This window comes from Scomber japonicus, chromosome 22 (genome assembly GCF_027409825.1).
Source record: "Scomber japonicus isolate fScoJap1 chromosome 22, fScoJap1.pri, whole genome shotgun sequence".
In the NCBI taxonomy this organism is placed as follows: Eukaryota; Metazoa; Chordata; class Actinopteri; order Scombriformes; family Scombridae; genus Scomber; species Scomber japonicus.
In genome coordinates, this window is record NC_070599.1 from 7,760,735 (window position 1) to 7,784,689 (window position 23,955).

Genomic DNA, 23,955 nt, shown 5'->3' on the forward strand with positions numbered 1-23,955 from the left:
TTCAGGATAAGTCTGTATTTTTGTTTCATACTTCATACAGTTCAATACAGAAACATAATGAATTAATGAACAAATTCAGTGAACACCTGCTAACATTACAAACCATTTACTGACAGTGTGACCTGAGACTGTGGCTGAGTATGTTCAAAATGGAGAGTTTACAAATGACGGGTTAGAAAGAACGGGTGCAAGAATAGCAAGGCACTTGATGTGTTTATGGTAATAGCTGAAAAGTTCCTGTGGTGGAGACTTTGTTTTTGACTGATATAGACAGCAGCTTTTGCCACCACGCAGTGCTGCTTTACTATATTGTTATCTGTTATTGCTTCCAAAAAGTCTTAATATAGCAGCTAGTTTAATTTTGTCCCAAACAAACAGGTCAGTTTTGGAAGGTTCATTTTATACTTAACAACAAGCTTTGTCTTTAGAGGCCTCATGATCTTCACCTCTTTGAAGCTCAGACCACACTGTGCTGTCTCTTCCTGTCAAACAAGTGATATGGACCTCCCTCACTCCTCCCCCTGACAAACCCCTGATTTGATTTCCTTGTTCAAGTTTGACAGTAATGAATGTCCTTTCTGACTCCTCCTCCATTACACATCATGCTCTTGTTCTTCTCAGCCGAAAGGCAAATAAAATGAGACATACTTTGACCCAGAGAGACATACAGGAAGAAATATGAGCAAGAAAACACAGCCACAGCTTGAGTACAGAAACATCATCACAGTTTATTTTTTGCCAGTCACCCTCCTGCCCACACAAAAAAGCATAGCAGAGATAAAAGTAATAAAACACAATTTCTACAGCGAGCTGCAGTTCCAGGCGTCCCCTGAGTCTATCTGGTGGCAGCATACACAACACTTAGTTCCTTTTCTCTTTCGGTTGCAGGCCGACGGGTTCTTTTTGCTTTTGGCTGAAAATTCAGCGCTGCGTAGTTCAGGTCATCTGAGCCCAGATTCTGTAAATCAGATGGTTAAAATTAAATAACTATTTTGTTTTACAGTTTGTTACTTTTACTTCAGACAAGTAATTGACACTTGCTTATAGGGTTATAAAGGCAAAGCAGAAAGGCCCAGTTTAGTCTTTTCTGGTGAAATATCTTCTAGTTGCGCTAATGAAGCATTTCCATGTTGTTTTAGAGGCGAAAAAGACACATCACTGTGGTTAAGAAGGGTAAAGTGTGGCTACCACCAATATTTGGCAGACATGTTGAGTATGCCACATGCTCACAAAAGTAAAACATTTAGCCCAAAATATAATGTCACTTATAAGATCAATGAACCTAAACTGCCAGTTTAAAGTTTGAAGATCATAGTTGAAATTGAAAATCAAAATGAATGGGGTACATTTAAGTTTAGGTGGAACAGATATTATGAGATATTATTGAGATTGCAGATTGATTAAAGTTCACATAATGAATGTTCAGTGTTGGCTCACCTTGTTTCTTTCTGGCTGTGGTTCACCTTTGGCAGCTAAATGATAAAAGGCATGTCAGTTTACATAATGATCTTGCTTTACTTTGGATTTGTTCATGTTGACACAATTTAGAAGAGTTTGTGCTACAAATATCAAACTAGCTGTACCTGTCTGAAGTTTCCTGATTTTAACAGCCAGAATAATGATGATCATAGTGAGCAAGAAAGTCACAGCACCCAGGATCACACTCATTAGGTTTATTCCATCAGACTCTTCTATAAGAAAAAATGATAGAATTAGACTGGTGGCTTTAGACATTGTTAATATTAAGATGACTGGCTCCGTGCTAATAAACACAAAGAAAAAACTTGATAGAAGAAAGGAGAATCTTACTTTTAGTCTTTAAATGTGCTTCATCTTCAGATTTGCCATTACCTTGAAGTCAGGTGAAGATATTATACACATATTGGTTTCCTGTTTGTCTTTATGTTGTTTTCACACCATACTGTGATAATTGTTTCAACTGTCAACTGAAAAAGATAAAACATGACCACAATCTTACCTTGAATATGCAACTCTGTCACATCAGCAATGACTGTGTTTGTGCCGATGTAAAATCCACAGAAATACAGTCCAGAGTCAGATGAATCCACTTGTTTGATTTTAAGAAAGACTGTAGACATGTTTGATGTCATGTCAAATTTTGCATTCTGAAATCCATCACAGAGTGAAGCTTTACTGTCAGACCCGTACATAGAGGCGATACAGCTGGCTTTGGTTCTGTTGACCACTCTAAACCACCCTGTCAGAGTTGGACTTTTGGAGCTGTTGGAGCACTGCAGTGTGACTTCTTTACCAGGCTGGACCTCCACAGTCTGAGACTCAGAAACTGAGACAGAGATCCAGCCTGAAACACACAGAGACAACAAGAGTTATACTGCTCAGTTGTTGAAACAACAAAAACATCTAAGTGAATAAATTCAAAACTAACTAATTTGCAAGTTGAAGTCCTGGATGAAAGAGAGGTTTGTTTTATATTTGTTTTTCAGAATAATTTAATACTGGTACTTACTGAGGCTGCAGAGAAGGAATGCTGTTGTGAAGGTGAATCTCTTCATTGTGCGTAACACCATGTCTCAGCATAGACTCTTTCTATCAGTGTAAGAGGGTTTCATTGGAAAGGGGCGGGGTAATGAATAGTTAATGCTAGAAAGCTCCAATCGCTCACCTCTATCTGTATAAGATGCATCAAAGAATTTCAGTCAGCATACATTTCCTCAGTTACTCCCTTATTTTCAAAGCCATCATGGAACTTATTCGTACCTTCTCTGTATCAGTCTGGTATGGTAGCATGGACAGCAAAACATGGACAACACAATAATACAGACCAACAATTATCCATTAAGCAAAACAAGAGGAAATATTACGGTAGACTAAAGGCACCCGTTCGGATTTGATAGGGCTGCCATAATTGCTGTATTAACAGTGCAACTTCATTTTAAAAGGCAGATTTCTCTCCCACAGCATGCTCTGCTCCGCTGCTGTAACACTCCCGGTGTGAGTTGACACCAGGCAGAGGACGGAGCTAAACCGTACCACAGGTCCCCCAGTAAGCCTATAGCAGCATAAACTAGGAGCTGGTCCAGGAAAAAGTCTGGGCGGGCCCTAACTGTGAGCTTTATCAGAAAGGAGTTTTAAGCCTACTCTTAAATGTAGAGAGGTTGTCTGGTCCCCGGATGGAATCTGAGAGATGGTTCCATAGGAGAGGAGCCTGATAACTGAAGGCCCTGCCTCCCATTCTACTTTTAGAGATACTAGGAACCAGAAGCAAGCCTGTATGCTGGGAGCGAAGTGTTCTAGTAGGTACATACTGTAAGGTACTATAAGCTCTTTAAGACATGATGAAGCCTGACCATTGAGAGCTTTGAAGGTAAGGAGACAGATTTTAAATTCAATTCTAGATTTTACCGGCAGCCAATGCAGTGAAGCCAAAATGGGAGTAATATGATCTCTCTTTCTAGTTTTTGTCAGAATGTGTGCAGCTGCATTCTGGACCATCTTAACTGGACTTTAACCTCCAACTCCCCTCCAATCACATGCACACAATCATTCATCACTGCCACTCTCATCCTTGGCAGCAAATCACCTCACTACAGGTTAGTTCTCCATGGATGGACGTGCTCCAAGCTCGTCTCTGACCATCGTGCTCATCGTGCTCCGTGTCTCATTGCTGCTTCTAATGAGCATCTCATTATTTACATTGCTGTTGATGACAAACATGAGTTCACTGCTTAATCCGATCATCCGCTGCCACTGCCTGACAGCTTGGCTGAGACTCTCCGTGCATCTTCAGTGACTGACAATCATGACAATCTTTTGTATGTCTCCATCTCTACTTGTACCTTCAGAAATCCTCCACTGACTGCAGTTTGCCATGATATCCTGAAGGTTGTGGTCGTGGTAGCTGAGTCCCACACCATTGCAGAAAACCTTATCTTACCTGCAACCATTGACATGGTCAGAGAGCTGCTGGATCAATCTGCAAATCACACACAAATACATTATTTATATTTATTTATGTATTTATTTCCTCACCAAGAAGCCACCCATTGCGCACAGTGCCAGCTTGTAGTCTGTTCCCAACCATGCTGTTACTCAGAATGTATGAATCATGTGTTGAACCAGGCCCTCTCGCCACAATGTTGATAAATTGCATTTGCGCATCACATATGATCTGTACATTGATCGAATGAAAATGTTTCCTGTTGACATACACAAATTCAGCATGTGATGGTGTTTTTATAGCAATGTGTGTGCAGTCGACAGCTCCAATTGCATTAGGAAAACCGACTCTCGCTGCAAATTGCGCTTTCATGTTGACCTGTTCAGCTGCATTGTATGGGAATTTGATATACCTGGCTGACATGAAGATAATTCCGTCCTACACGGCTGGCATGGTTCAGCTCAGGGTTGACTGGCACAGTCCTGATCGGTCAGCCAGCTCCCTCTGGAATGCCCCGGTTGCTAGGAACCCCATTGTGGTCAGCACCTGTATGGATACAGGCAGCGCACAGTTCCAGGAGGATTGCCCTTGGGAACCTAAAGCGGCTGATGAGCCAGTTGTCATCATGTGCTAGTAAATCCTCTCTATCTCTGAACACACCCTCTCTTCGTATTGCTAAAGCAGCCAATGTTGTTAACGGTATTTTCTACACCATTTTGCGCATGCTTTTATGTCCACTCATGTAATTGTGGACACGTGGGTGTGTTAATTGTTCATGTGTCTCTGATGCAGGCACGTGCACACATAGGGCCCTAGGGGTGCTTGAGCCCCTGCCCTTTTTGCCTCGTATTAAAAAGTGCCCTCTGTGTGTGTGTGTGTGTGTGTGTGTGTGTGTGTGTGTGTGTGTGTGTGTGTGTGTGTGTGTGCGTGTGCGTGCGTGTGTGTTTACTTGTTTGTTTTAAATAAAATTAATAAATTCCTGTTAGGGATGTAAAAATAACAAAAACGGCGGTACAAAGATTGTACCCATTTACAATACGGGGTTGTTGTGTGTGTTGAGCATGCTGCTTCTTTATCCGTTGCGGCTCCGCTCGGTCGCAGAGAGACAGAGAGAGAGAGAGAGAAAGAGAGAGAGAGAGAGAGAGAGAGAGAGACAGAGAGAGAGAGAGAGAGAGAGAGAGAGCGCTGAGGAGACATGACAGTGGAGCAACTTGAACCTGTGAGTTATGGTCTAACTAGTCGCCGTCCACGTGCTTGAATATGGGTAATATTTCAGAAAAACGCTCTACTTTAGTCAATGTGTCAGCTTCTATTTTTGCCGGACGTGGGAGCACGGCGCATCAATTAGCACAGAGCAGATCGTGCGGGACAGGAAATCGTGTACAAAATAAAACTATATTCAAAATAGAATGCACCGTGTTTACGGCGGATCATATTTCCTTCACTACAGGTCTGAAGTACAGGTCCGAGGTTTAGATATAAAGTTTATTGTGACTTTGCTACTACTGTGTGGGCTAACAAAATAATAATAATAATAATAATAATAATAATAATAATAACAGTAATTTCAGCATTCTGGGTATATAAGCTGTATTATTAACTCATGTTGACAATCATTTGTTGACACAAAATAAATGGCAATTTCATATCACTTTCACCTACAGGACACACAGCTAAGTAGTTAGCTTTCTATTATCACTTTATTTTTTATTTTTACATTAATTTCCATATTGTTTAAAGGACCGAAAAAGAAAAAAAATTTGGCAGGCACATGCTGCCCTTTACTGACTTTGAGCCCCTGCCTCTCTATAATCATGTGCACGTCACAGCTCTGATGTGCACATCACTTAGTCTGAGAACTAATTGTTTTCACATTTATTTGTTATAACAGTTTCCCAGCATCACCTCTAAGTGTCGCCAAAGGATCAACAGCTGTAGAAATGTGCGTGCACCAGCCATGAAGTTGGCGTTAGGCACCGCACATTTCCACGGTCATTTCACTCTTGATAAATGTGAACTTTGCTGTGAAAAAGAACGTACGACACGTTTTTGTGCCTACGCACCCTTTGTACATGAGGATAACAAAAAAAAAGGATAACATTGTGGATTGCATGCGTCCTATACTGGATGGAATGGTTACTGCACATCCCATATAGCCACAATATCCTTGGTTCAATGCCATGTCATACACATCTCCATCTCCCCTTGTTTCCTGTCTCCCTCTTCATTGCCCACTATCCAGTGAAGACAAAAATACCCTATAAACAGTATAGAAACATAATGAATTAATGAAGAAATTCAGTGAACACCTGCTAACATTAAACACCATTTGCTGACAGTGTAACCTGAGACTGTGGCTGAGTATGTTCAAAATGGAGAGTTTACAAATGACGTAGGTGCATCAGACCTCTTTGTTCAATTATAAAGGCAGATGGTGATGTGCAAGAATAGCAAGGCACTTGATGTGTTTGTGGTCATAACTGAAACGTTCCTGTAGTGGAGACTTTGTTTTTGACTGATATAGACAGGAGAGTGCTGCTTTTTTTTTGCTTCCAAAAAGTCTTAATTTAGCAGCTAGTTTAATTCATCCCAAACAAGGTCAGTTTTAGATGCTTCATTTTATACTTTATAACAAGTGTTGACTTTAGAGGCCTTATGATCTTCACCTCTTTGAAGCTCAGACCACACTGTGCTGTCTCTTCCTGTCAAAAAAGTTATGTGGACCTCCCTCACTCCTCCCCCTGACAAACCCCTTGATTTGACTTCCTTGTTCAAGTTTGACAGTAATGAATATCCTTTCTGACTCCTCCTCCATTACACATCATGGTCTTTTTCTGCTCAGGCAAAAGGCGGAAACAATTAGATAGACTTTGACCCAGAACAGGAAGAAACATGAGCAGGAAAAAACAACCACTGCTTGAGTACAGTAACATTATCACAGTTTATTTTTTGCCAGTCACCCCCCTGCCCACACACAAAAGCATAGCAGAGATAAAAGTAATATAACACAATTTCCACAGCGAGCTGCAGTTCCAGGCGTCTCCTGAGTTTATCTGGTGGCAGCATACACAACACTTAGTTCCTTTTCTCTTTCGGTTGCAGGCCGACGGGTTCTTTTTGCTTTTGGCTGAAAATTCACAGCTGCATAGTTCAGGTCATCTGAGCCCAGATTCTGTAAATACAATTGTTAAAGTTAAATAACTATTTAGTTTTACAGTTTGTTACTTTTACTTCAGACAAGTAATTGACACTTGATTATATGCTTATAAAGGCAAAGCAGAAAGGCCGAGTTTAGTCTTTTCTGGTGAACTATATTCTAGTTGAGCTAATGAAGCATTTCAATGTTGTTTCAGAGAAGAAAAAGACACATCACTGTGGAGAAGAAGGGTAAAGTGTGGCTACCACCAATATTTGGCATGTTGAGTACGGAACATGCTCACAAAAGTAAAACATTTTCACAAAAAATTATGTCACTTATAAGATCAATGAACCTTAACTGCCGGTTTAAAGTTTGAAGATCATAGTTGAAATTGAAAATCGAAAATGAATGGGGTACATTTAAGTTTAGGTGGAAGAGATATTATGAGATTATAAAGATTAGCAGAGTGGTTAAAGTTCACATAATGAATGTTCAGTGTTGGCTCACCTTGTTCCTTTCTGGCTGTGGTTCGGCATTGGCAGCTAAATGATAAAAATCAAGTATGATTACATAATGATCACGCTTAGTTTTAGATTTGTTTATGTCGACACAGTTTACGAGAGTATGTGCTACAATTTTCAAAACTAGCTGTACCTGTCTGAAGTTTCCTGATTTTAACAACCAGAATAATGATGATCACAGTGAGCAAGAGAGGCACAGCACCCAGAATCACACTCATCAGGTTTATTCCATCAGACTCTTCTACATGAAAAAAAATAGACTCTGTGTCATTAGTCTAGTGGCTTTACACATTGTTAATATTGAGATTACTGGTTCTATACTAATATACACAATAACCATGTTAGATAGAAGAAAGACAGATCTTACTTTTAGTCTTTAAATAAGTTCCATCACCAGATTCACCATTACCTTAAAGAAAGATGAATATTTTTGACATGTATTGGTTTGCTATTTGTCTTTGAGCTGTTTTAATGTCACACTGTGATAACTGATTCCACTGTAAACTGAAAGAAATAAAACATGACCACAATCTTACCTTGAACGTGTAACTCTGTCACATCAGCAATGACTGTGTTTGTTTCCATGTAAAATCCACAGAAATACAGTCCAGAGTCAGATAAATCAACTTGTGTGATTTTAAGAAAGACTGTAGAGTTGTTTGAACTCATATTGAATTTTGCATTCTGAAATCCATCACAGAGTGAAGCTTCATCGTCAGACCCGTACATAGAAGCGATACAACTGACTTGGGTTCTGTTGACCACTCTGAACCACTCTGCCAGAGTTGGACTTTTGGAGATGTTGGAGCACAGCAGTGTCGCTTCTTCACCAGACTGGACCTCCACAGTCTGTAACTCATAAACTGAGACAGAGTTCCAGCCTGAAACATACAGAGACAGCAAGAGATTTACTCCTCAGCTGATAAAACTACAACATATAAATACATTCAAAACTAACTAATTTGTGAGTTTAAATCCTGGATGTACTTACTGAGGCTGCAAAGAAGGAATGCTGTTATTAAGTTGAATCTCTTCATTGTGCGGACCACTGTGTCTCAGCATAGACTCTTTCTATCAGTGTAAGAGGGTTTCATTGGAAAGGGGCGGGGTAATGAATAGTTTATGCTAGAAAGCTCCAATCGTTCACCTCTATCTGTAAAAGATACATCAAGAATTTCAGTCAGCATACATTTCCTCACTTACTCCCACAGTTTTGTAAAGCCATCATGGAACTTATTATTACCTTCTCTGTATCAGTCTAGTATGGCAGCATGGACAGTAAAACATGGGCAACACAATAATACAGACCAAACAATTATCCAGTAAGCAAAATAAAAGGAACTACACAGCAGCACATAATGAATACTACACTGGATGATAAAATCAAATCAAATCAGGCTCCTTCTCACTACATATTTACCCAATGCCCCCCCATGAGGAAAAACAAGCCAGTGTCCACCAAAATATCTTCCTCTAAGAACAGTTTTATCTCACAAAAGCTCTGCCCTGTACTGGACTTTAACCTCCAACTCTCCTCCAATCACACACACATAATCGCCAATCACTGCCACTCTCATTCTTGGCAGCAAATCACCTCACTTCAGCTTACTTTTCCACGGATGGACATGCTCCAAGCTCGTCTCTGACCATTGTGCCCGGGTCTCGTTGCTGCTTATAATGAGCATCTCTTCTGCTTGACGCTGCTTGACTGCTGAAAAACAAAAAGGATAACCTTGTGGATTGCATGCGTCCTAAAGTGGATGGAATGGTTACTGCACATCCCATATAACCACAATATCCTTGGTTGAATTCCATGTCATACACATCTCCATCTCCCCTTGTTTCCTATCTGCCTCTTCATTGTCCACTATCCAGTGAAGACAAAAATACCCTATAAATGTTTCTCAATTGCTTGTCAAGAGGCTCAACAAGTGGATACTACAGGCAAACATTATCTGAAGAAAACTTTGAGACTTTTGTCAGGAGCAAAAATCATGCCCAGTCATCATATTAGTTTACCCAGACTTAGGTCTGTTATGCCAGCCTTGTGATGAAGTGTTCAGGAAAGTGCAACTGAATATTCATAATAGAACAATGATGTTCAGAATATATTACCTGAAAGGTTTATCACTGCTACACTTAAACTTAGATTCTTGAAACTTGATAAGCATCAGCAGTTTAACTTGTTTGAAAAGCATGTATACCTGTAATTCAGGATAAGTCTGTATTTTTGTTTCATACTTCATGCAGTTCAACATAGATTCTTGAAACATAATGAATTAATGAACATATTCACTGAACACCTGCTAACATTAAAACACTATTTGCTGACAGTGTAACTTGAGACTGTGACTGAGTATGTTCAAAATGGAGAGTTTACAAATGACGTAGGTGCATCAGACCTGTTTGTTCAATTATAAAGGCAGATGGTGATGTGCAAGAATAGCAAGACACTCGATGTGTTTGTGGTCATAACTGAAAAGTTCCTGTGGTGGATACTTTGTTTTTGACTCATATAGACAGCAGCTTTTGCCACGACAAAGTGCTGCTTTACTATATTATCTCTTTTTTCTTTGCTTCCAAAAAGTCTTAATATAGCAGCTAGTTTAATTTTGTCCCAAACAAACAGGTCAGTTTTGGAAGGTTCATTTTATACTTTACAAGTGTTGACTTTAGAGGCCTCATGATCTTCACCTCTTTGAAGCTCAGACCACACTGTGCTGTCTCTTCCTGTCAAACAAGTGATGTGGACCTCCCTCACTCCTCCCCCTGACAAACCCCTGATTTGACTTCCTTGTTCAAGTTTGACAGTAATGAATGTCCTTTCTGACTCCTCCTCCATCACACATCATGCTCTTGTTCTTCTCAGCCAAAAGGCAGAAAAAAATTGATAGATTTTGACCCAAAGAGACATACAGGAAGAAATATGAGCAGGAAAACACAACCACAGCTTGAGTACAGTAACAGTGTCAAAGTTTAATTTTTTGCCAGTCACCCACCTGCCCACACACAAAAGCACAACAGAGATAAAAGTAATAAAACACAATATCCACTGCAAGCTGCAGTTCCAGGTGTCTCCTGAGTCTATCTGGTGGCAGCATACACAACATTTAGTTCCTTTTCTCTTTCGGTTGCAGGCCGGCGAGTTCTTTTTGCTTTTGGCTGGAAATTCAGCGCTGCGTAGTTCAGGTCATCTGAGCCCAGATTCTGTAAATCAAATTGTTAAAATTGAATAACTATTTTGTTTTACAGTTATAGGGTTATGAAGGCAAAGCAGAAAGGCCCATTTTAGTCTTTTCTGGTGAAATATCTTCTAGTTGAGCTAATGAAGCATTTCAATGTTGTCTCAGAGGCGAAAAAGACAAATCACTGTGGGGAAGAAGGGTAAAGTGTGGCTACCACCAATATTTGGCTGACATGTTGAGTACGCCACATGCTCACAAAAGTAAAACATTTTGCACAAAAAATAATGTCACTTATAAGATCAATGAACCTAAACTGCCAGTTTAAAGTTTGAAGATCATAGTTCAAATCAGAAATTGAAAATTGAAATGAATGGGGTTCATTTAAGTTTAGGTGGAAGAGATATTTGAGATAATAAAGATTAGTAGTACAGTTCACATAATGAATGTTCAGTGTTGGCTCACCTTGTTTCTTTCTGGCTGTGGTTCGGCATTGGAAGCTAAATGATAAAAATCAAATGGGATTACATAATGATCACGCTTAGCTTTTAATTTGTTTATGTTGACACAATTTACAAGAGTATGTGCTACAATTTTCAAACTAGCGGTACCTGTCTGAAGTTTCCTGATTTTAACAGCTAGAATAATGATGATCATAGTGAGCAAGACAGTGACAGCACCCAGGATCACACTCATCAGGTTTATTCCATCAGACTCTTCTACAAGAAATAATGATGGAATTAGACTATATTTCTTTAGTCTGATGGCTTTAGACATTGTTAAGATTGAGATTACTGGCTCTGTGATAATTAACACGATGACAAAACTTGATAGAAGAAAGGAAAATCTTACGTTTAGTCTTTAAATGTGCTTCATCCTCAGATTCACCATTACCTTAAAGAAAGATGAAGATATTATACACATATTGGTTTCCTGTTTGTCTATAAGGTATTTCCACACCACACTGTGATAATTGTTTCAACTGTCAACTAAAAGAGATAAAACATGACCACAATCTTACCTTGAACGTGTAACTTTGTCACATCAGCAATGACTGTGTTTGTGCCGATGTAAAATCCACAGAAATACAGTCCAGAGTCAGATAAATCCACTTTTGTGATTTTAAGAAAGACTGTAGAAATGTTTGAACTAATTTCAAATTTTGCATTCTGAAATCCATCACAGAGTGAAGCTTTGCTGTTAGACCCGTACATAGAGGCAATACAGGTGACTTTGTTTCTTTCAACCACTCTGAACCACTCTGTCTGAGTTGGACTTTTGGATATTTTGGAGCACAGCAGTGTGACTTCTCCACCAGGCTGGACCTCCACAGTCTGCAACTCATAAACTGAGACAGAGATCCAGCCTGAAACATACAGAGACAACAAGATATTTACTCCTCAGCTGATAAAACAACAACATATAAATACATTCAAAACTAACTAATTTGTGAGTTTAAATCCTGGATGTACTTACTGAGGCTGCAGAGAAGGAATGCTGTTATTAAGGTGAAGCTCTTCATTGTGCGGACCACCGTGTCTCAGCATAGACACTTTCTGTCAGTGTAAGAGGGTTTCATTAGAAAGGGGTGGGGTAATGAATAGTTCATGCTAGAAAGCTCCAATCGTTCACCTCTATCTGTAAAAGATACATCAAAGAATTTCAGTCAGCACACATTTCCTCAGTTACTCCCATAGTTTTGTAAAGCCATCATGGAACTTATCCTTACCTTCTCTGTATCAGTCTAGTATGGCAGCATGGACAGCAAAACATGGGCAACACAATAATACAGACCAAACAATTATCCATTAAGCAAAACAAAAGGAAATATACTGTACAGCAGCACATAATAAATAATGCACTGGATGATAAAATCAAATCACATCAGGCTCCTTCTCACTACATATTTCCCCATGTCCCCTCCAAGAGGAAAAACAGGTGAGTGTCAACCAAAATATCTTCCTCTAAGAACAGTTTTATCTCACAAAACCTCTGCCCTGTACTGGACTTTAACCTCCAACTCTCCTCCAATCACACGCACATAATCACCCATCACTGCCACTCTCATCCTTGGCAGCAAATCACCTCACTTCAGCTTACTTCTCCACGGATGGATGTGCTCCAAGCTCGTCTCTGACCATCGTGCCCACGTCTCGTTGCTGCTTCTAATGAGCATCTCTTCTGCTTGACGCTGCTTGACTGCTGAAAAACAAAAAGGTTAACATTGTGGATTGCATGCGTCCTAAAGTGGATGGAATGGTTACTGCACATCCCATATAACCACAATATCCTAGGTTCAATTCCATGTCATACACATCTCCATCTCCCCTCATTTCCTGTCTGCCTCTTCATTGCCCACTATCCAGTGAAGACAAAAATACCCTATAAATGTTTCCCAGTGCTTGTCATGAGGCACAACAAGTGGATACTGCAGGCAAACATTATCTGAAGAAAATTTTGAGACTTTGGTCAGGAGCAAAAATCATGCCCAGATATCATATTAGTTCACCCAGACTTAGGTCTGTTATGTCAGCCTTGTGATGAAGTGTTAAGTAAAGTGCAACTGAATATTCTTTATAGAACAGTGATGTTCAGAATATATTACTTGAAAGGTTTGTCACTGCTACACTTAAATTTAGATTCTTGAACCTTGATGAGCATCAGCAGTTTAACTTGTTTGAAAAGCATTTATACCTGTTATTCAGGATAAGTCTGTATTTTTGTTTCATACTTCATACAGTTCAACATAGATTCTTGAAACATAATGAATTAATGAAGAAATTCAGTGAACACCTGCTAACATTGAAACACTATTTGCTGACAGTGTAACCTGAGACTGTGGCTGAGTATGTTCAAAATGGAGAGTTCACAAATGACGTTGGTGCATCAGACCTCTTTGTTCAATTATAAAGGCAGACGGTGATGTGCAAGAATAGCAAGGCACTCGATGTGTTTGTGGTCATAACTGAAAAGTTCCTGTGTTGGAGACTTTGTTTTTGACTGATATAGACAGCAGCTTTTGCCATCACAGAGTGCTGCTTTTTTTTAGCTTCCAAAAAGTCTTAATATAGCAGCTAGTTTAATTTTGTCCCAAACAAACAGGTCAGTTTTGGAAGGTTCATTTTATACTTTACAACAAGTGTTGACTTTAGAGGCCTCATGATCTTCATCTCTTTGAAGCTCAGACCACACTGTGCTATCTCTTCCTGTCAAACAACTGATGTGGACCTCCATCACTCCTCCCCCTGACAAACCCCTGATTTGACTTCCTTGTTCAAGTTTGACAGTAATGAATGTCCTTTCTGACTCCTCCTCCATCAAACATCATGCTCTTGCTCTTCTCAACCAAAAGGCGGAAAAAAAATAAATAGACTTTGACCCAGAGAGACATACAGGAAGAAATATGAGCAGGAAAACACAACCACAGCTTGAGTGCAGAAACATTATCACAGTTTAATTTTTTGCCAGTCACCCCCCTGCCCCCACACAAAAGCATAGCAGATATAAAAGTAATAAAACACAATTTCCACAGCGAGCTACAGTTCCAGGCGTCTCCTGAGTCTATCGGGTGGCAGCATACACAACATTTAGTTCCTTTTCTCTTTCGGTTGCAGGCCGACGGGTTCTTTTTGCTTTTGGCTGGAAATTCAGCGCTGCATAGTTCAGGTCATCTGAGCCCATATTCTGTAAATCAAATGGTTCGAATTAAATAACTATTTTGTTTTACATTTTGTTACTTTTACATCAGACAAGTAATTGACACTTGCTTATGTGGTTATACAGGCAAAGCAGAAAGGCCCATTTTAGTCTTTTCTGGAAATATCTTCTAGTTGAGCTAATGAAGCATTTCAATGTTGTTTCAGAGGCGAAAAAGACAAATCACTGTGGTGAAGAAGGGTAAAGTGTGGCTACCACCAATATTTGGCTAACATGTTGAGTATGCCACATGCTCACAAAAATAAAACATTTTGCACAAAAAATAATGTCACTTATAAGATCAATGAACCTAAACTGCCAGTTTAAAGTTTGAAGATCATAGTTGAAATTAGTACATTTAAGTTTAGGTGGAAGAGATATTATGAGATAATAAAGATTAGCAGAGTGGTTAAAGTTCACATAATGAATGTTCAGTGTTGGCTCACCTTGTTTCTTTCTGGCTGTGGTTCGGCATTGGTAGCTAAATGATAAAAATTAAATATGATTACATAATGATCATGCTTAGCTTTGAATTTGTTCATGTTGACACAATTTACAAGAGTATGTGCTACAAGTTTCAAACTCGCGGTACCTGTCTGAAGTTTCCTGATTTGAACAGCCAGGATAATGATGATCATAGTGAGCAAGACAATGACAGCACCTAAGATCACACTCATCAGGTTTATTCCATCAGACTCTTCTACAAGAAAAAATGATGGAATTAGACTATATTTCTTTAGTCTGATGGCTTTAGACATTGTTAAGATTGAGATTACTGGCTCTGTGATAATTAACATGTTGACAAAACTTGATAGAAGAAAGGAAAATCTTACGTTTAGTCTTTAAATGTGCTTCACCCTCAGATTCACCATTACCTTAAAGAAATGTGAAGATATCATACACATATTGGTTTCCTGTTTGTCTTTAAGGTATTTCCACACCACACTGTGATAATTGTTTCAACTGTCAACTGAAAGAGATAAAACATGACCACAATCTTACCTTGAACGTGTAACTTTGTCACATCAGCAATGACTGTGTTTGTGCCGATGTAAAATCCACAGAAATACAGTCCAGAGTCAGATAAATCCACTTTTGTGATTTTAAGAAAGACTGTAGAGATGTTTGAACTAATTTCAAATTCTGCATTCTGAAATCCATCACAGAGTATAACTTTGTTGTCAGACCCGTACATAGAGGCGATACAGCTGGCTTTGGTTCCGTTGACCACTCTGAACCACTCTGTCTGAGTTTGACTTTTGGAGATGTTGGAGCACTGCAGTGTGACTTCTTTACCAGGCTGGACCTCCACAGTCTGAGACTCAGAAACTGAGACAGAGATCCAGCCTGAAACACACAGAGACAACAAGAGTTATACGTCTCAGTTGTTGAAACAACAAAAACATCTAAGTGAATGAATTCAAATCTAACTCATTTTCAAGTTTAAGTCCTGGATGAAAGAGAGGTTTGTTTTATATTTGTTTTTCAGAATAATTTAATACTGCTACTTACTGAGGCTGCAGAGAAGGAATGCTGTTATTAAGGTGAATCTCTTCATTGTGCGTAACACCATGTGTCTGCCTAGACTCTTTCTATCAGTGTAAGAGGGTTTCATTGGAAAGAGGCGGGGTAATGAAATGTTAATGCTAGAAAGCTCCAATCACTCACCTCTATCTGTATGAGATACATCAAAGAATTTCAGTCAGCTTACATTTCCTCACTTACTCCCTTATTTTTTATAGCAATCATCGAACTTATTCTTACCTTCTCTGTATCAGTCTGGTATGGCAGCATGGACAGCAAACCATGGACAACACAATAATACAGACAAAACAATTATCCAGTAAGCAAAACAAAAGGAAATATTCAGCAGCATATAATAAATACTGCACTGAATGATAAAATCAAATCACATCACACTTCTTCTCACTATATATTTCCCCATGTCCCCTCCAAGAGGAATTACAGGTCCCTGTCCACCAAAATATCTTCCTTTAAGAACAGTTTTATGTCACACAAGCTTTATCAATCAATCAGTATAGCGCCAAAACACAACAAGTCATCTCAAGGCACTTTACACATAGGGCAGGTCTAAACTGTATTCTTCAGGTTTAATTTTAAAGAGATCCAACATTCCCACATGAGCAAGCACTTGGCGACAGTGGCAAGAAAAAAACTCCCTTTAAACGAGGAGAAACCTCATTCAGAACCATGCTCAAAGTGGGCGGCCATCTGCCTTGACCGGTTGAGATAGAGAGGAGAGAGAGGAGGATAGGCTCATTGAAAACAACATTGAAGTTAGAGGCAGGAATCTGTCATCCCGACGCCTACAGGCCTGGATTACCTGTGAGACGAAAAAGCACAGAGGACTACATAGTGGAAGTTTAACTTATGGGTTTCCCCCGGCAGTCTAATCCTATAGCAGCATAAACTAGGAGCTGGTCCAGGACAAGCCTGGTTGACCCTAACTATAAGCTTTATCAAAAAGGACTTTTAAGCCTACTCTTAAATGTAGAGAGGGTGTCTGCCCCCTTGGACCTGGGAGATGGTTCCATAGGAGAGGAGCCTGATAACTGAAGGCTCTGCCTCCCATTCTACTTTTAGAGATACTAGGAACCACAAGTAGGCCTGTATGCTGGGATGGAAGTGTTCTGGTAGGTACATAAGGTACTATAAGCTCTTTAAGACATGATGGAGCCTGACCATTAAGAGCATTGAAGGTAATGAGACAGATTTTAAATTCAATTCTAGATTTTATGGGAAGTCAATTCAGTGAAGCCAAAATGGGAGTAATATGATCTCTCTTTCTAGACTTTGTCAGAACGCGTGCAGCTGCATTCTGGACCAGCTTTACTGGACTTTAGCCTCCAACTCCCCTCCAATCACACCCACATTATCACCCATCACTGCCACTCTCATCCTTGGCAGTAAATCACCTCACTTCAGCTTACTTGTCCACGGATGGACATGCTCCAAGCTCGTCTCTGACCATCATGCCCGGGTCTCATCGCTGCTTCTAATGAGCATCTCTTCTGCTTGACGTGCCTCGGATGGGACTACACAGAGAGCAGCATGATGCAGCCTGTCTACCTTGTGTGCACTGCTGGGCTTTTTCTCCAGTTCAACTCTGACAATGTTTGGAACATTTTCACCTGTGTGACATCTCACTGTGCTGCAATGATAGTGAACTTGAGCTTTACATGGCTGTCAGTGACAGGCATGAGTTCACTGCTTAATCCGATCATCCCATGCCACTGCCTGACAGCTTGGCTGAGACTCTGTTTGCATCTTCAGTGACTGACAATGACTACAATCTTCTTTCTGTCTCTGTCTCTACTTGCACCTTCAGAAATCTGTCGCTGGCTGCAGTTTGGCAGTATATCCTGTAGGTTATGGTCATGGTAGCGGAGTCCCACACCATTGTAGAATACCTTATCTTACCTGCAACCATTGACATGGTCAGAGAGCTGCTGGATCAATCTGCAGCCAATACACTGAAGACCATACTGCTGTTGAATGATACCATAAGTAGGTGGATTGAAGAAACGTTCAATGACATCAAATAACAGACCACAGCTTGCATCAAGTTAAGTGTTCACTATGCATTAAAGATAGACAAATCTACAGACATTGTGAAATATGATTTTACTTATTTATGTGAGGCATGTGTGGGAAGCAGACTCACAGACTCACTTCTACACGACAGCTGCAGAGGACATTTCAGTACTGTGGATTTGTACTTGGGTTGAGTGATTCTAAGCTGGTATATGTGCATCAGAATCACAACTGATAGTGCTACATTCATGACCAGAAAAGTTTTGGGGTTGTTGCAGAGAATAATTGTTAAGGCACAGAATGTCAATTCGGAACTATTGGTTTTTGCACCAAGGGGTCTTAGCGAGTTATGTTGCCAACGCTTCATGAAACTTTGAAAGATGTCGTCAAAGTAGTTGAACCACATGAAATGGAGTGCCAAGAACACCTGGTACTTTCAAATGCAGTGCAAAGACCTGGACAGTGAGCCTGTCCAGGTGTTGTATCATGGATTATTTCAAGGGGAAAGCTACTCACACTTTCATGACTTCCTTTTGGAGAACACCTAACCTGTTACCAACCTGTTTATTGATGATGTGTGGCTTTACAAGTTGCTTATCTCACTGATGTGTTTGAACAGGAAAACACTTCAAACATGTCTATGCAAGGGGAGGAAAACATTTCGTTTTTTACTTGTTTTTCTACTGATAAACAAAAAAGGATAACATTGTTGATTGCATGCGTCATAAAGTGGATGGAATGGTTACTGCACATCCCATACAACCAGTATATCCTTGGTTCAATTCCATGTCATACACATCTCCATCTCCCCTTGTTTCCTGTCTGCCTCTTCATTGCCCACTATCCAGTGAAGACAAAAATATCCTATAAATGTTTCCCAGTACTTTTCATGAGGCACAACAAGTGTATACTGCAGGCAAACATTATCTAAAAAAAATTATTAGACTTTTGTCAGGAGCAAAGTAAAGTGCAACTGAATATTCTTTATAGAATAGTGATGTTCAGAATGTATTCCCTGAAAGGTTTATCACTGCTACACTTAAATTTAGATTATTGAAAATTGATGAGCATCAGCAGTATAACTTGTTTAAAAAGCATGTATACCTGTAATTCAAGATAATTTTGCATTTTTGTTTCATACTTCATACAGTTCAATATAGATTCTTGAAACATAATGAATTAATGGACAAATTCAGTGAACACCTGCTAACATTAAAAAACTATTTGGTAAAAGTGTAACCTGAGACTGTGGCTGAATATGTTCAAAATGGAAAGTTTAAAAATGGCGTTGGTGTATCAGACCTCTTTGTTCAATTATAAAGGCAAATGCAAGAATAGCAAGGCACTCGATGTGTTTGTGGTCATAGCTGAAAAGTTCCTGTGGTGGAGACTTTGTTTTTGACTCATATAGACAGCAGCTTTTGCCACCACAGAGTTCTGCTTTACTATATTATCTCTTTTTTTAGCTTCCAAAAGTCTTAATTTAGCAGCTAGTTTAATTTATCCCCAACAAGGTCAGTTTTAGATGCTTCCTTTTATACTTTATAACAAGTGTTGACTTTAGAGGCCTCATGATCTTCACCTCTTTGAAGCTCAGACCACACTGTGCTGTCTCTTCCTGTCAAACAAGTTATGTGGACCTCCCTCACTCCTCCCCCTGACAAACCCCTTGATTTGACTTCCTTGTTCAAGTTTGACAGTAATGAATGTCCTTTCTAACTCCTCCTCCATTACACATCATGCTCTTTTTCTGCTCAGCCAAAAGGCGGAAACAATTAGATAGACTTTGACCGAGAGAGACATACAGGAAGAAACATGAGCAGGAAAAAACAACCACAGCTTGACTACAGTAACATTATCACAGTTTATTTTTCGCCAGTCACCCCCCTGCCCACACACAAAAGCATAGCAGAGATAAAAGTAATAAAACACAATTTCCACAGCGAGCTGCAGTTCCAGGCGTCTCCTGAGTCTATCTGGTGGCAGCATACACAACACTTAGTTCCTTTTCTCTTTCGGTTGCAGGCCGACGGGTTCTTTTTGCTTTTGGCTGGAAATTCAGCGCTGCGTAGTTCAGGTCATCTGAGCCCATATTCTGTAAATCAAATTGTTAAAATTGAATAACTATTTTGTTTTACAGTTTGTTTCTTTTACTTCAGACAAGTAATTGACACTTGCTTATATGGTTATAAAGGCAAAGCAGAAAGGCCCATTTTAGTCTTTTCTGGTGAAATATCTTCTAGTTGAGCTAATGAAGCATTTCAATGTTGTTTCAGAGGCGAAAAAGACAAATCACTGTGGTGAAGAAGGGTAAAGTGTGGCTACCACCAATATTTGGCAGACATGTTTAGTATGTCACATGCTCACAAAAGTAAAACATTTAGCACAAGCAATAAATTAAACTCATGAGATCAATGAACTTAACTGCCAGTTTAAAGCTTGAAGATCATAGTCAGAAATTGAAAATCGAAATGAATAGAGTTCATTTAAGTTTAGGTGGAAGAGATATTATGAGATAATATCGATTAGCACACTGGTTACAGTTCACATAATGAATGTTCAGTGTTGGCTCACCTTGTTTCTTTCTGGCTGTGGTTCGGCATTGGCAGCTAAATGATAAAAATCAAGTGTGATTACATAATGATCATGCTTAGCTTTGAATTTGTTCATGTTGACACAATTTACAAAAGTATGTGCTACAAGTTTCAAACTAGCGGTACCTGTCTCAAGTTTCCTGATTTGAACAGCCAGAATAATGATGATCATAGTGAGCAAGACAATGACAGCACCCAGGATCATACTCATCAGGTTTATTCCACCAGACTCTTCTACAAGAAAGAATGATGGAATTAGACTATATTTCTTTAGTCTGATGGCTTTAGACATTATTAATATTCAGATTACTGGCTCTGTGATAATTAACACGATGACAAAGCTTGATAGAAGAAAGGAAAATCTTACTTTTAGTCTTTAAATGTGCTTCACCCTCAGATTCACCATTACCTTAAAGAAAGGTGAAGATATTATACACATATTGGTTTCCTGTTAGTCTTTAAGGTATTTCCACACCACATTGTGATAATTGTTTCAACTGTCAACTGAAAGAGATAAAACATGACCACAATCTTACCTTGAACGTGTAACTTTGTCACATCAGCAATGACTGTGTTTGTGCCGATGTAAAATCCACAGAAATACAGTCCAGAGTCAGATAAATCCACTTTTGTGATTTTAAGAAAGACTGTAGAGATATTTGAACTAATTTCAAATTCTGCATTCTGAAATCCATCACAGAGTATAACGTTGTTGTCAGACCCGTACATAGAGGCGATACAGCTGGCTTTGGTTCCGTTGACCACTCTGAACCACTCTGTCTGAGTTTGACTTTTGGAGATGTTGGAGCACTGCAGTGTGACTTCTTCACCAGGCTGGACCTCCATAGTCTGAGACTCAGAAACTGAGACAGAGATCCAGCCTGAAACACACAGAGACAACAAGAGTAATACGTCTCAGTTGTTGAAACAACAAAAACATCTAAATGAATGAATTCAAAACTAACTAATTTGCAAGTTTGAATCCTGGATAAAAGAGAGGTTTGTTTTTTATTTCTTGTTCAGTATAATTTAATACTGCTACTTACTGAGGCTGCAGAGAAGGAATGCTGTTATTAAGGTGAAGCTCTTCATTGTGCATACCATCGTGTCTCAGCATAGACTCTTTCTATCAGTGTAAGAGGGTTTCATTGGAAAGGGGCGGGGTAGTGAATAATGAATGCTAGAAAGCTCCAATCGCTCACCTCTATCTGTACAGATGCATCAAAGAATTTCAGTCAGCATACAATTCTTCACTTAGTCCCATAGTTTTTTACAGCCATGATGGAAGGTATTCTCAGCTTCTCTGTATCAGTCTGGTATGGTAGCACAGACAGCAAAACATGAACAACACAATAATACAGACAAAACAATTATCCAGTAAGCAAAGCAAAAGAAAATGCAGAGCAGCACATAATAAATACTGGACTGGATGACAAAATAAAATTACATCCGACTCATTCTCGCTACTTATTTGTCCTTGTCCCCTCTATGAGGAAGTACATGTCTCTGCCCACCAAAATATCTTCCTCTAAGAACAGTTCTATATCACAAAAGCTCTGCCCTTTACTAGATTCTAACCTCCAACTCTCCTCCAATCACACGCACACAATCACCCATCACTACCACTCTCATCCTTGGCAGCAAATCACCTCACTTCAGCTTAGTTCTCCATGGATGGATGTACTTTAAGCTCATCCCCTACCATCGTGCCCAGGTCTCATTGCTGCTTCTAACAGACATCTCTTCTGCTTCTGGTGCATCGGATGGGCCCACAAAGAGAGCAGCATGATGGAGCCTTTCTGCCTTTTGTGTACTGCTGGGCTCTTTTTCCAATTAAACACTGAGTGGCTTCCGTGATGGATCATCTTGGCAATCTCTTGTATGTCTCTGTCTTTACCTGTGCCTTCAGAAACCTTGACCAACTTCAGTTTGGCACAATTTCTTGAAGGTTATGGTCATGGTATCAGAGTCCCACACCGTTGCAGAAGACCTCATCTTACCTGCAACCGTAGACATAGCCAGAGAGGCGCTGGATGAATCTGCGGCAAATACAATGAAGAACATAACCCTGGTGAATGGTACCCTAAGTGGGAAGACTGACAAAGTCTTCCATGCCATCAAAAAACAGACCACAGCTTGGATCACAACAAGTGCTCATTATACATTACAGATGTCGTGAAACAGGCAATTTCACTTATGTGAGGAATGTGTGGGAAGTGGACTCCCAGGAGCATTTTTTTACAGTGCAGCTGCAGAGGACATTTTTGCACTGTGCTTCTGTACTTGGGTTGAGTAATTCTAAACTGGGATATTTACGTCAGAATCACAACTGATAGTGCTCCCTTGGATGACCAGAAAACCCTCTGGGCTGGTGGGGGGAATAATCGTTAAGGCACAGAATGTGATTTGGAACTATTGTGTTTTTTGCACCAAGGGGCCTTATCAGCCAAAGATATGGTGCCATCACTTCATGAATATTTGAAGGATGTCATCAGTGGTTGAACCGCATTAGACGGAGTGCCAATAACACCTAGTGGTTTCAAAAGCAGTGCAAAGACCTGGACAGTGAGCGTCTGCATGTTTTGTATGATGTGGATGTTTTGAAGGGGAAATGTACTCACACACTTTCACAAACTCAGAACACAAATTATACGCTTCCTTTCAAAGAACATCTAACCTATTGCCAATCTGTTTATTCACTATGTGTGGCTGATGTTTTTGAACAGGAGAACACTTTAAATGTGTCAATGCAAACTAACTTAAGTAAAAACTGTAAAACTAAACCTAATTAGAAGATTGCATTTTGGATTACAAGTTTCTGAAAGTAAACAGAATGGTTACCACACATCCCACATGACTACAAAATAACTGGTTCAATTCCATGTCATACACATCTCTCTCTCCCCTTGTTTCTTGTCTGCCACTTTATTACCCACTATCCAATGAAGACAAAATTGCCAAATGAATTTAAAAAAAAAGTTTAATAAAGAGGCTAAATATGTTTCCCAATGCTTGTCATGATGCACCACAATTGGATACTGCAGGCAAACATTGTCTGAAAAAAACATTGAGACGTTTGTCAGGAGCAAAAATCATCATCACTTATCCTATTCCTCCACACTTAGGTCTGTTATGTCAACCTTATGATGAAAGGTTAGGTAAAGTACTATGGAATATTCTTCATATTTCAATGACCCTCAGTATGTATTCCCTGTGAGATTTATCACTGCTACAATTAAATTTAGATTATTGAACTTGATGAATAAATGAACAGATTCTGTGAACACCTCCCAACATTAGGAACCTGTTCGCTGAACGTGTAACCTAAGACTGTGGCTCAATTTGTTCT

General features: G+C 39.6%; 4 protein-coding genes across 4 annotated transcripts; all 4 read right to left on the bottom strand.

Moving 5' to 3' along the window:
- Window positions 1–835: 835 nt before the first annotated feature.
- Window positions 836–2,534, bottom strand: LOC128383988 (uncharacterized). The gene is made up of 5 exons (XM_053343567.1): window positions 2,489–2,534; window positions 1,979–2,323; window positions 1,584–1,691; window positions 1,438–1,472; window positions 836–958 (listed from the first exon to the last, which is right to left on the bottom strand). The coding sequence occupies exons 1-5, from the start codon at window positions 2,532–2,534 to the stop codon at window positions 836–838; spliced, it is 657 nt and encodes a 218-aa protein (XP_053199542.1).
- Window positions 2,535–6,873: 4,339 nt separating this feature from the next.
- Window positions 6,874–9,411, bottom strand: LOC128383401 (uncharacterized). Its single transcript, XM_053343030.1, has 6 exons — window positions 9,402–9,411; window positions 9,189–9,290; window positions 8,116–8,460; window positions 7,713–7,820; window positions 7,566–7,600; window positions 6,874–7,091 (listed from the first exon to the last, which is right to left on the bottom strand). Exons 1-6 carry the CDS (start codon window positions 9,409–9,411, stop codon window positions 6,969–6,971), a joined length of 723 nt encoding a protein of 240 aa, XP_053199005.1. The 3' UTR covers window positions 6,874–6,968.
- Window positions 9,412–10,613: 1,202 nt separating this feature from the next.
- Window positions 10,614–12,283, bottom strand: LOC128383402 (uncharacterized). Its single transcript, XM_053343031.1, has 5 exons — window positions 12,238–12,283; window positions 11,783–12,127; window positions 11,373–11,480; window positions 11,227–11,261; window positions 10,614–10,786 (listed from the first exon to the last, which is right to left on the bottom strand). Exons 1-5 carry the CDS (start codon window positions 12,281–12,283, stop codon window positions 10,664–10,666), a joined length of 657 nt encoding a protein of 218 aa, XP_053199006.1. The 3' UTR covers window positions 10,614–10,663.
- Window positions 12,284–19,934: 7,651 nt separating this feature from the next.
- Window positions 19,935–21,698, bottom strand: LOC128383984 (uncharacterized). The gene is made up of 6 exons (XM_053343564.1): window positions 21,653–21,698; window positions 21,143–21,487; window positions 20,971–21,015; window positions 20,733–20,849; window positions 20,587–20,621; window positions 19,935–20,107 (listed from the first exon to the last, which is right to left on the bottom strand). The coding sequence occupies exons 1-6, from the start codon at window positions 21,696–21,698 to the stop codon at window positions 19,985–19,987; spliced, it is 711 nt and encodes a 236-aa protein (XP_053199539.1). The 3' UTR covers window positions 19,935–19,984.
- Between the last annotated feature and the right edge of the window lie 2,257 nt (window positions 21,699–23,955).